The sequence below is a fragment of the Centropristis striata genome, chromosome 15 (assembly GCF_030273125.1).
Source record: "Centropristis striata isolate RG_2023a ecotype Rhode Island chromosome 15, C.striata_1.0, whole genome shotgun sequence".
NCBI lineage: Eukaryota > Metazoa > Chordata > Actinopteri > Perciformes > Serranidae > Centropristis > Centropristis striata.
Window position 1 is genome coordinate 14,003,644 of NC_081531.1, and position 13,759 is coordinate 14,017,402.

Below are 13,759 nucleotides of genomic sequence, written 5' to 3' on the forward strand. Positions count from 1 at the left end.
TCTTACAAACAGGAATTTGTGACAAAATCTGCCAACAGCAGAGTTAGATTGGACCGCCTTGGGGAAGGACACACCCTGCTTCAAGGCAGAGTCAAAGCAATCCCTTAAGCATAAAGATTAGGATGTAAGGTTCTACAAAATTCTATTTTTTTTTATTTATGAAAAAACCTGTGAAGTGATTTAGTGGGAGCCTGTAGCTCAGGTAAGTGCTCAAGAAGTAGGGTGATGGAGTATACAGAGCAACAGAGTCCGTTTAGGGCAGACGGGAGGTACTTGTGTACTAAGTTATGCGCAATACATGACATCCCGTAACATTAAAACATCACAACATCTTTTCCTAACCCTATAACCAAGTAGGTTTGATGTCTAAACATGACCAAGTAATTCGGTTTCACAACATTTACAGGATTATACGACAATAGTGGTCCCATGTTCAAAGCAGTGGCTCTGCAACCATTTCACAACGCTTTAAAGCCATAGAACGGGGTGTTAAATGACATACAAAAAGCTTAAAATGCACTTTAAAGAAGCATGAGCATAAACCTAACTTTCCCCAGAGATCATGTTGAAGATGATGACCCCCATAATGCTCTTGGTATGTGTGTGTCTGTTACTTTAGTCGAATCATTAATGTTAGATTGCAACAATAATGCATACATAACTGATTTTTAAGGACCGTGTATGTTTCCTTTTCCTGTGTGAAACTTATGTGCTGTCTGTGATTATGGTTTGTTCTCAGTTATCTGACTCTGAACTGTGTCTGTGCAGTGATATTGATTAAAACTTGCTGTAACAAACTGTTCCAACGACAAGTCTCTTAAAGTAAATTAAATTGAATGAACTGCAGCTCCAATATTCTTAACATTACTGCCAACCATTTTCTAAAGCCTTAAACAAAATTGATTTCCTTACTTCCAGGCAGCCATTGCTTATATTGCTTATATTCTTCTTCAAAATAGCATGAAAATACACTTTCAGAGAATTGGAACATATTATTACTCTGAAACAGGAAAATAAACTGAGCTGTTCCTGGTCACGCCAGGAAATCTGAAATATTTTCTTGCTAATATTATACATCAAAACTATTCATAATGGCAGCAATTACATTTTGCAACAGTTGCAAAACTTGTTCGATAAAAAGGTTTGAATAGATTTGCTGAATATAACAATGGTGCACTCACATAAAGTGTGCTATGTGTGCTTCAATATGTATTTGTGGCCAGGTAAAAAGCTACTAAGAATCCCTTCCATATTTGACTTACAGTCATGAAAAAATTATTAGACCACCCTTGTTTTCTTCAATTTATTGTCCATTTTAATGCCTGGTACAACTAAAATATCTCAATAGTTTGATGTAAGAGATGATATCTAGCCATTTTCCATGGTTTTCTTGATAATGATTTTGGTTATTATCAAGAAAACCATGGAAAATGGCTAGATATCATCTCTTAAATTAAATTCCTATGAGCTATCATTATATCAGTCCAATCAAATGTACCTTTAAACCAGGCATTGAAAAGGAATAAGAAATTGAAGAAAAAGGATGGTCTAATAATTTTTTCCATGACTGTATATGCCATTATCGTTAGCTTACTTTAGCCAATCCTGCTGTGCCATTATTATTTTGCTACCACCTTTACAACATCCAAAAGTAAACTACATACGCTACTCACTTTCCTGAAAACCTAGTTGTACGGCAATGCAATTTGAGATTGCTCTAGAGTTTATTGTCCATGGTGCTGAGGAACACAAATGATCAACATGATCGGTTGATGCCTTAATTTGTGGTGTAAAAGCTAAAAACAATCTGGGTACATAAAGCACTCTAAGACACTCTAACATGCACGATTTGAAAGAGCGATTAAACAAATAATCGCAATGTAAGTTAAAAAAAAGTTTCGGATCAGCAGCCGACTCTGAAGTCTCGGAAGCTTTGAAAATTGAGTCCCTGCTTGTAACTGTATAAAATAAATAAATAAAAGGCCCCTACTCACAATGGTGGATTACTTTTCTAAAGCAAGTCTCTGGATGTTGATTTTCATTGTGTGCTGACATCAATCGCTGCCTTGATGGTGGAGAATCAGTGTGAAAACTCATGGTGCCATGTATACCGTAGTATGCACAATTTGCAGTTAATGGGATAATAAATGCAGGACCACTGCTACGGTCCTTTAAGTGCCTTCCACAGACAACCAGCAGAGTATTGACAAATTCTACAAAGTGCTCATATTAGAGGCACACAGCAAAAGATAAATACCCACCTGACATATCAGCACGGCATTACACACTTCCAATCCATTCCAACAGTTATTGTAGTCAAATTGCATTACATAGAAGTAAACATACAGGAGGTTTAGATTGGTCTTTAGTTCAAACAAAAGAAAATTGTGGCTTGTGAGGGAGTAAAAATGAGAATCAGGATGCCTTCCAAATGGCCCATTCATCCCCAAATCTATCATTGTGAATTGCTCTTCTGTATACACGGTGCTACCATTAATTTTGTCACCAGTCAGACAGTGGCCTTGAAGTAAACATGCACAGTATGATAATAAGTCAGCACACTACATTTCACGCAAGACTTGCTGTCAAAGAACCAAACATCTATCTCTCTTTCCAGTCGTGCCGCCTCCTCCTGCTCGACACTGAAGTTCTCGCAATGAGTCTATTTATGTACCTGGTATAAGTCAAGGTGAACCGACAACCAGATACAATACTAATTTATATGAGGCCGAGTCTGGAGCCAAGGATGTGTTTGTCTCGTAAAGCAGCGTTATATGCTCTGCCACGAGCAGAAAGATGAAGCTCTGCTCTAAACCAGCCACCTGAAAAACAACTTGGAGAGAAGAAGATGGTAGTAAAACACGACTCTTGACCTCCCCCGTTTTCTTCTCTCACATGTGCTGAGCTCTTTGCTCTTTTCTTTCTCTCTGTTCACAGGTAAGTGCACGGACAACAAGAGGCTGGGATAAAGGTCAGGAGAGAGCACAGTGGGAAATGGACTGGAGATGGAACATAACAGGTGGAATTCCTTTTATGATATCAGCTGAAAAGAAACAGAGTTCAGTTTATAACTGAGTGTGACTATGGATGATGGCTGCTTTGTGCTGTGGATGGGGGCGGTTTGCTGGGGCACTGAGTGGATACAGTTTTGTAACATTTAAAATGTGGGTTTTTTGTAGGAAAACAGCAGCAAGATTTTTATTGAAATCACTCTCTGGTAGAGCTGGCCAATCAAGTGAATTTTATTATTATGATCTTGGCTTCCAACAATTATGACAACAAGTTGGTCGGTTATTGTGCGACATTCCATTTCACAATGATGCTTTTGTTTTTGTCATGTGTTATGAATCCAGCACACAATTTCCTTTAAAGTTGAGGATTTTCAGCTGTTTTCACTGAGATACTAACTGCAATATGTTGAAGGCAGTATAATAAAAATGATGAATATATGTTTAGTTGTTTTTCAGTAGGCAGTGGTAACGCAAGTTATTTATTTTTGTTCATTTTCTTTATGCAGTAGAGTTTTATGTTTTGTTTTGTTTTGTTTTTCATGTTCAGTAGGTTGTGGAAGCATACTAACATTATAATACAATTTATATTATTTATTTGTATGTAATTTACTTGTATTTATTATTTTTCAATTATTTAAATGTGTAAAAATAAAAAATAAAATTTATTTATATATTTATTGATCTAATTTACTCATTTACTTACATTTCTTTTTCTTATTTTATTCAGTTGAATTATATTTGAAGGCCAATCCACTGTAAAAAAAAAAATAAAAAATAAAAAAATAAAAATAATAAATCCAATGTTTCCAAACTCAATGACTAATCCTGTTAAGTCATGATCTCAATATTGACCAAAAATAATCGTGATTATGATTCTTGCTTTAATTGAGCAGCCCTACTCACTGGGTCTTCATCTTCTCTTCTAATGTCCCCCGGCGTTTCCACCCTGAACCTCTAATTATTGCATCAGTGCTGACATGGACAGCCACTGTCCATCACATCAACGTCTCTTTTGATCTCACTGTGATGAGTGAAAGATTTTTGTGTGTGTGTGCTCCCTATGCCTCTTTTCATCTTGCTGTGTAAAAGTGGTACGTGTGTGGGTGCATCACATCACTCCCAGTTGTCTAATCATAGTTGTGTGTGTGTAGCGAACGTGCCTCTGTGGAAAGCACTGTACAAGAAGCTCTAAACAGAATGAGGTCAGCGAGAAAAAAGCAGCCCGACAAGTCTGCCTTTTGTCTCTCGTGCAAACTGGGCAGTGGAATCCCCGCGGGGAGAAGCAGGAATACAACATGTGCATTAGACCTCATAACATCATTTATAACAGGCAGATACACTTCCACACAAATGGCTTTCACCACAGAGGTTCCCCATTAGCATTAAAGGAGAGAGGATATAAGAGGCGGAGAGAGAAGCTTTACTGCTACAGTAAATCTAAGGAGCAACTGGAGTCCGCATCAAGGACGAAATGACGGCTTTCTGTTCAGTGGAGATCTCACAGCTCTGTGCTCGTCTGTTGGGCCGGTGTATTTGTCAGCAAGTGGCAAGGAATACATTGACTCCCTTGGGAATGTGTGTGTGTGCATCTGTGTGTGTGCCATTGGACTTTCTGACCCCCGCGGCCAGCTCAGAGCACAGACCCTTCAGTTCTTTCTCATGTTGTTCGGAGAGATAAAGGCCAGACCCTGTCCATCACTCTGTTATTGGGCGGCGCACTGGTGAGTCTCCGCCTGAACCTGCTGTTTCACCAAGTGCATACCATCATGTTCTGCTCGGGAGGGCAGATGTCACTTCGGGTTTAAAAGAAATATTCAGCAACCATGTGTACACTTTTCAGTTAACTCCTCTAAGTGTGGTCTATTTAAGTGAGAAAAACTGAATTTGGAAAAACTGCTTTCAGTTTTTCTGCTGCATCTACCTGGAACATCTTACAACATTCACTCAAACTCAACACAATTATAACTATGGGCCAGTTTAAAACTATGATAACCAATAACTCTGCCCTTCACTGTAACTGTTTTTAATGTTTTTGCGTGTGTTTTCTCCGTACTCTCGACATCATTGTAAATGAGAGGTTACCCTCAATGATTCCTTGAGAAATAAATAAAGGATAAATGAAAAAATGAGGAAAGGTAATAAAACTGTCTCAGGATGCAACAAATTATGACTTTCTTTATTAATTAATCAGTCAGTTTTTTTCCTGATTAAACAAAGGGCGGAGAGTGGAGAGTGAGAATCTCTGCCAAAGCCATGCACTCCCTCTCTTACAATGTTAACAAAAGTCAAAAACTTTTTTGTGTATCTGCCTAATGATTCGGATCCACTCCAAAAATTAATGGGCTCTTACTTGGCTCATGCTACACCCTGCATCAATCAGTCCGCTAGCTTTCCTGCAATCCTGCTGACAACCAAACCAACAAACAATGGTAAAAACATGGTAACATCTTCAGATTTCTTGTTTGGTCTGACCATTCGTCCAAAACCCAAAGATGTTTAGTTGGCTATCGAAAAAAGACAAAGAAAAACAGAAAATATTATCATTGGAGAAGCTGCCAACAGAGAATTTTTGTCATTTTCTTCTTGCTGCAGTCTCAAAAATGATGAATAACTTATCAAAAAAGTTGCATATTAATTTTCTGTAGATGAACTCATCGAGGCAGCTCAAAAGCTGTCATAATGAAGAGCATATTTTGAGCTGACAAATTATTCTGAATTGAATTAGTGTCTGTTCAATGCAAATAAAATATGTTACTGTTCAATCGCTTTGGTTAAAAATTAAACATATCATCTACAAAGTATGTTCAGAGTAAAAGTGACTGATTTCTTTACTCAATACTGTTTGGTGAAAACGAGAAGAGTAATTCAAGCTACAGGTAGTATGATAGGGGGACAAGTAGCTACAGAGGTCTGGTAAACTCACCTCTTTCTAACTACACACCCCTGAGACTTTTTCTTCATTTTAAAGCCTGAACCGATGTTGAATTTAACAGATTTCACGGTAGCTCCCTCTGGACCAACAAAAGGCCTTATTCAACTTTTTTCACATGTACAGTAATACTCCCAGAGACCTGTAAACAGACTCTGATGTGTAAAATCGTTGGAGTTTCCTTTTAAGGTACTCTCTAAAAATGATTAGGGGGCTGAACCTCATTTTTGATGTTATAAAAATGCAAGGCTCTCTCCTGAGTTATTACTGCTTTCCAGAAAAAAACTACAATACCCTGCCACAGTATATCTTAATGATAAACCGTGTTAAATTGGTACACATTTAATTGTGTAACTCAATTAGCACACTGACAGTAAGGTAAAATAGTAATATTTGCTTATAATAGACTCTTTATTCAATGTATTTGTAACTTCCTTCCTTATAATTTGATTTTAATTTATTTGCTGATAAACTGAAGTTTCAACCTGCTGTGATTCATTACAGCACACAGCTGCTACACACTGCAGGCTGCAGCACAGCCAGTGAATATGTTTCCAAGCTCCACTATGGTTTTACTGTACTACATGTATAATATTCCTTTAGCTCAAGCAGTTGAGTGTAAAATACAGATTACATTCTGACATTTACGAAGCTTTAAAATCACCAACAAACCATAGAGTCGGAGTAAAGAAGTAACATCCTTTTTCCTGTTTAATTATTTCTCAGGAAACTTCTGTGTATCACCATTTAATGAAGGAGGGCAAAGACAAACGCTGAGTAGCAGCCAGACAAAAGAATCATAAGTGAATTCCATTAAATGAGTTATCTATCTACTTAAAACAAGTTCTGGCTCACTGAGTGGTGAAATGACATTCAGAGCATCGAGCAGGGTTTATGCACCAGTAAGTGTTCTTCATAGGTAGCTGGCAATTAGGCATGGTAAAACATCTCCAGTAACGTCTATAATTCATCTTCTTGGCATGTGGGGACGACAACATGGGCCGATTGTTTTGTCTCATGTGTCAGAAGATTTCAATGGAAGCCAATCACATGCTTTTTTCCCCCACAGCCTTGTCAGGCTGCCATTTTCTGTACAGACAGACAAAAGATGAGGACGAACTCAGACATTTTCCAATCAGTGTTGCTGGAGCTCGGCCACGACTCATTTAGGCTACAAGACGACCTTGACATTCAGTGGGCATGTACTGTGAGAGAACATGCTTGCCACCACAGAGCCAGAAAACACATACAGTGAAGAGGACCACCTCCTGTCAACACACACACACACACACACACACATACACACACACCCACACGTGTCTGAGCTGTTGGCTGGTTACTACACAGGCCAAGCTAATCCAACTCCAGTGTTTAGTGCTGTGAAGCAGCTGGCAGCACATAAGCTGTTAACAAGTTAAGGTGAAAATGTTTTCTGGCAGGCCACCTCCTCCTCCTTCACACTTTACCTAGCAGCAGCTCACAGTGAACCTCTTCTACTGACACGTTCAACCTGGCAACCACCTCAGCAGCAGCAGCACTCACGCTTTCACACTCCCATTGACTTCTGCACACACACGCAGGTGTACGCTCGTGTGCGCTCGTGTGCGCTCGTGTGCGCTTGTACACAAACATGCTCCCACACTGCCGCTACTCTACATCTGCTCTGATGGAAAATCGGAGACAACTGAGCAGAAACAAGCAGAAGTAATACAAGGAATAATTTATGTGGAAACCCACTATGCAGAAGAGAAGGTTTTCAATAGCGTTCCTGTTGCAAGAAGCTTAATGTGTGTGGCTGAAATCAACTGAAAAACACTTTTATGGATCATGGATCATGCCGTTAAAGTAGAGACTATTTTCCAACTTGTAAATCGCAATTACATTAGCTTCCAATTTATGATTGGGACTGAATATATCTGAAAGTTCCAACATGGTCTCACAGGAATCCGTGAAATAGCCACGGATTTGCTTAACTCAAAATCCGTGGAATAGACACGGAATCACTCAAATTTCCATGAAACTGACACGGATTTCGCTACAATGCAAGTTAATGACAGTCATATCCCGTGGCTATTCCAACATACAAAGTGATTATGTACATTCACTGAGTGAATATTTAGAAAATAAAACATATATTTCTCACTAGAAATGTGATCAAAATCCATTTTTATGCAGAAACTAAGTCAAAATATAGATTTTTTCACTAAAAATGAGAGAACTGTCCGCCATGTTTTTTGTTCTGACCGCCGGGACCTTCAAAGTCACGTGACTTGGAACAAACCAAGTTCATCGAAAGTTCATATATACTGTATATTCAACTTAATAATACAAAGTCCCTGAAAAGTGAAACAAATCTGGATGCTGCTAATTTGAAAGGATTTGGGTTATTTCTGTTGTACAGCAACAGGAATTACTTCTTCTATGTTTACTTTAAAATGTGTGATATATTTAAAACAAATTGCCTAAATTGAGGATTAAAACTTTTCTGATCATATATATTGGGAAGACATATATATGTATTTATTTATTCCCATGTTTTATCATTCACTGTGTCCTTAAAGTAATTTTCTAACCTGCAAAGTAAGGGCATCATTAACTTTCACTGATGTATTTAATTTCCATATTTCATGATGTTCATCTGTTTGTCACACTTTCACCATGTTTGGCTAAATTATAAAGAAGTTGATCCAATTTATAAAATGTAAAAACATATTTGTTATAGTTATAAATTATTATAATTATGTATAGAGGCGCTTAGCTCAATCTGGATCATTCACAGAGTTATAGGTAACTTAGTTGAAAAGTTTCCACCCTGTTAGCTCTAATATCAACTAGTCCACTCAAAAGGATTATCATCCGAATGCCTGAGATTGACCCATATCTTTTCCTGGCAGTTAAACATGTAATTATCCTTATTTAATGCAAAAAAAACAAAACAAAAAAACATGTGGAACAAACACATCTTTTTGTCCAAGTTACAAAGGTCAAATGTTGCTCCATAACAGGAATGACCCACTAGCAGTCCAGCATAATTGTGAACACTTCAAGTCCAACCACAATTTAAGGAAAGACAAACAAATAAATGAATAAAGAAACAAAAGTAATATAGGCAACTGAACTCTGTGTCAGAAAATGACTGGCATTCTCCTAAACATGAGATTTTTCTGACCAATCCTTCCATATGACATGAACGCAACATAAGACCCTTAAGACCCTTTGCCACCCTCTTAAACACCTCACATGTTTTTTTTAAGTCTCTTTGTGTGTGTGTGTGTGTGTGTGTGTGTGTGTGTGTGTGTGTGTGTGTGTGTGTGTCTAAATGGATGCAGCTGCCCTGCCAGCCTGGTGATGGCCCACAGCACTGGACTCATGAGTGCCAGCAGCTCTGGACGGCAGCTCGGTCCAAGGAAAAGCTTTTGACAACATGAAGCGACAACAGAAAAACTCCCGAAAAAGTAGGCCAGCCTCTCGGGGAGCCTCCTCCTCCTGCTCCTCTTCTTCCCACCCTGTCCTGTCCTGTCCTTAACCTCCTCTGGTTCACTCACGCAGCCTCCGCAGGGCACAGCTTGTCTTTTCAGAGTGAGCCAAGAGCACACTCTTCCACTCTGATGGAGACCACAGAGCTCAATATACAGTTGTCTTCTACTTCTAACACAAACACAGAGTGGGATTAATGGCTGCTGAGGCATTTGCATGTGTGTTTGTGTGTGTGTGTGTGTGTGTGTGTGTGTGTGTGTGTGTGTGTGTGTAGCACAGCTCTATGCATAATGTTGTTTCCCGTGTTCTGCACAGGTTTGTGTATCTGTGTGCAAGTTGTTGACAAGTTGAAAATGGAAGGCATCAGCAAAACGATGTGCACATCACTGAGGAGTGGCGGAGTAATAAAGTGGCTCTGATGAAAACTTAATGGCCCCTTCACCTTTATTAATGGCTGTGAGAGCAGGATGGTGCGCTCGGGTTCACCGCTGTACTAACACATGTAGCTCTGCGTAGGAAAGAAGCTCCATCAGCCTCACACTCACTAACAAACTGGAAGAGAAGCTCATAACTGGAGCCATTAATTGACTCCCTGACAACTGGAGAACTGGCGAAAAGGCCACTCATTTTAGCCAAATGAGCCTTAAACACTGCGTGCCACACTTTGGTTCAGTATGTAGTCTTTAATGTTTGAATATAAATGAGATTATCTATACATACAGAGATATCCAAATCTGCTCTGTGTTTGCTCACTGCTCTCTATCTGTCTCTGCCGCTTCAACACCTGTGCTTCCCGGTGAAAAGAATCCCAGGCGTTGGATCCTTCTCTCTTTGCAGATGCTTGCGCTACAATCACACGAGCAGCCATTAATATCTCCCTTTCAAATGCTAATTCCCATTCATGCATAAATCATAACTCCAGAGGTGGCTGCCTGGTATAGTGTAGAGGTTTTCAAAAAATGATTTTTAGTGCAAGGCTGGGGGGTCCAAACAACCTGCCTGTAGAAACGAATGAAATTATCCAACAACTTGCAGGAGTAGTGAGCGCCCCAGTTACAAGACTTCTAACAAGGACAATTGTTTTTGCTCTAACAAGCTCACATATCCCACAGCCTCAGCAACAACTTTCCTCAGGCCAAGACCCCACAAACAGATCAACACTGGCCCACCTGTGTAACAGAATACACTTTTATTTATGTATGCATTTATGAGACAATGGGCCCCTGTTTATTCCTTATTTTTGTTGTTGTTTTATGTCTTATTGTAGTCATTACACATCTCTCTTTTTAGTTTAATTTTCATTTTTTATGTCACTTTCCAATTGTTTTGGTGTTTTTCGTAGTTATGTTGTGTCTTTGGTTATTTTGGTCATTTTTGGATCTGTTTTGTGTGTTCCCTTCCAGTTGTTTTGCACCTCTTTGGAGTTGTTTTGTGTGTATTTGAGATCATATGGAGTGGCTTTGCATGTATTTGTGGTTATTTTGTCCCTTATCTTAGTTGTTGTGACTCTGTTCAATGTTTCTTTGTGGCCTTTTGTGGCGTTTGCATCTCTTTGTAGTTGTTTTATATCTTTTTATAGCTGTTTGGTGTCTCTTTGGAGATGTTTTGTGTGTCTTTGAGGTCATTTTGAGTCACTTTGTAGATGATTTGCGTGTCTTTGTGGTCGTTTTATCCCTTTTCATAGTCATTGTGAGTCTCTTTGAGGCCCATTTGCAGCCATTTGCATCTTTGTAGTAGTTGTTTTGTATCTTTGTATAGCCATTTTGCATCTCTTTGTAGTTGTTTTTGTCCCTTTGAGTTGCTTTGTGTGTCTTTGTGGTTGTTTTGTTACTTTCCGTAGTCATTGTGAGTCTCTTTGATGTCTCTCTGTGGTCTGTTTTGAGCTGTTAGCATCTCTGTGTAGTTTTTTACTGTCTCTTTTGTGTCTTTGCATGTTTCTCTGTGGTCATTTTAAGCCTTCCTAGCTAGGGTGTGTCTCTAATGTTTGAGAGACATATTTAAGGTGAAGGCCAGGGGGCCCCTTGACACTTTGGGCCCCTGGGCCTGTGCCCGACAGGTTGTCCAGTAATCCATTTATGTTTGTGTGGGTGTTTGTTGTTGGATAGAACTGCACAGCTGTGTACACCATATGTAGGGAGAATACAGCGGCCACTTGAACATTTGCTAACCGGGTTCAATTTGACAAAGAGAGACCAAATTGAAATTCCTACTGGTGGGGAGCCGCGATCGGTGAGCAGCATGCCAACCAAGAGCCACTTTCTCAGCTTTGATGTGCGTCTGGCGTGCTGTGCTGCAGATGCTGCTCTCTGTATGATACACCCTCAGATCAATGAATCATTTCTTCTGACTAAAACGCACTGCATCATGCCAAATTTGTGAAAGTTGACTGAGGAGGAGCATCAGAGCCAGTGTAATTATTTGTTAATGTCACTCAGTTTACTGTGAAACAAATGATGCATGTATGTGAGTGAATACAGAGTTTCATGAGGTGACAGTGAACCCTGACTACAGTTTTCTATAGAAAATAAAAAAAACATGTGGGTGGAATAATTGCTGATAAATTACTGTGAAATTTGGATCTTAACAAGTCATTTTAGCTTTTTTAAGTTATGGGTGGATAGAAAACTGACTTGCTTGATTAAATGTCTTAAATTAAGAGTCATTTTCTTAAATACTGTGTAATTTCATTGAGTGGTGGTGTTAATTAGACTTGATATGATTTGAAGGATAGATGATTTGTTCTCATATATTCTCTGAGACTGCTGCCATGCTATAATTTATTTCCTGGATCCTGTAATACCATATGCCATGCCCTTCCCACTTGATGCCCCACAAGCTGTCATCCATCCACATGTGATGGACATGGGTGTGTGTGTGGTCACCTACCTGCCAGGAGCTGGAAGGGATCTCTGCGAACTTGCCCAGTCCTCCAAAGGTGTAGCACCGGTACATGTGATCCAGAGACTCCGAGCAATGCCAAAGCAAGCCGAAGCTCACGGAGTCCTTATTGTTGTGGTGGTGGTGGTGGTGATTGTTCCTCAGCTGGTCCTTAACAATCCAGGCAGGGGATATGAAGCTGAAACTGCACACAGCGACCAGAGCGGAGGAGAGGAGCACCCAGAAGCAGCCCACGCAGCTGAACATGGTGGCAGCTTGGGGCAGAAAGCCCGGAGACAGACCCAGATCAATCCCAAACCCTGCTTCTTCTTCTTTCTTCTCCCGGCCCAGGAGCGAATGCATTTGGAGCTCACGCCTTCAAGAGCAAGACTTCAACTTCAGCCCCTGACCAGCACTACATCGGCAGAAAATAAATCAGTGGACATCCGCAGCGGCAGCCCCGTGTGTGTGTGTCCAGAACATCTGGTCTGGACGGATAAACCACTAAGAACACGTCCAAAACACATCAGCAGGAGGAGTGATGGCGTTGCAATAAAGTGAAGTCATCCGCGCCTCCACTCAGCCTGGAGGAAAGCCCAAACCTGACACACGCGCGTAAAATGTTTGTCACACCCAAAACTGGATGCGCAGTTGTCATGCCAGAGCAGGTGGAGCAGCGCTTTCATTTAGACACACAAACACCAACAGGACCTGGAGCCGCTGCTCTACTCTGCTCCTCACTGTACTTGCTCTGCCTCAACACGGACAGCAGCGCACTTTGCGTTTCAGAAACGGTGCGTCTGCACAGTGTGAAGTTAACTGGTGTTAAGATAAGTACTTCCGGGCGGTATTTTCATAGTTAAATCCTGAGCGAAGAGGCTCGGAGAGGTTTGATGCAGTGTTCTGTGTATCTCAGAGCAAAATAAAGAATATTTTACAAGGACAATACACCGATCTTACACATACATTTCAGTTAACTCGCTTTAAGGGGTAGTAGGAAAACAGTTATATAATGGCTTATTTTGCTGCGGAGGAACTTCTTATAGGCTATATATGATTAGATAGATTAGATAGGCTAGATAGATAGATAGATAGATAGATAGATAGATAGATAGATAGATAGATAGATAGATATCATACAATGTAGCCTTCAATTAAGGCAGTATTTTTTCTTTCTTTCAGTTTTCAACGCAAAGTAGAAAATGGACAAGGTCAACTTAGCATATGTATAATAGTGTCATAAATAATAGGAAACCAGGATGAGTTAACAATATGAGCAAAACATGCAACACACGGAAAATAAATTAAAACACTCATTCTGTGCAGTAGGCTATGAGATAGAAGAAAGTGGGAGATTTGGGCAACGACTGGATAATCTTGGAAACTTTTTCAATTCCTTTTAATGTTTAATTAGACTACACTGAAGCCTAACTCGATCATCACAGCTCTTTAGTGTAACCGAGTG

General features: G+C 39.8%; 1 protein-coding gene across 1 annotated transcript in view; it reads right to left on the reverse strand.

Annotated features, from left to right (window-relative positions):
* Nucleotides 1–13,039, reverse strand: part of LOC131986279 (LHFPL tetraspan subfamily member 7 protein) — a 114,270-nt gene extending 101,231 nt beyond the window's left edge. The window contains exon 1 of the mRNA XM_059351159.1: nucleotides 12,304–13,039. Within this exon, the coding sequence (XP_059207142.1) occupies nucleotides 12,304–12,657 (354 nt within the window). The 5' untranslated portion in view covers nucleotides 12,658–13,039. The remainder of the gene's footprint in view (nucleotides 1–12,303) is intronic.
* Nucleotides 13,040–13,759: the final 720 nt, after the last annotated feature.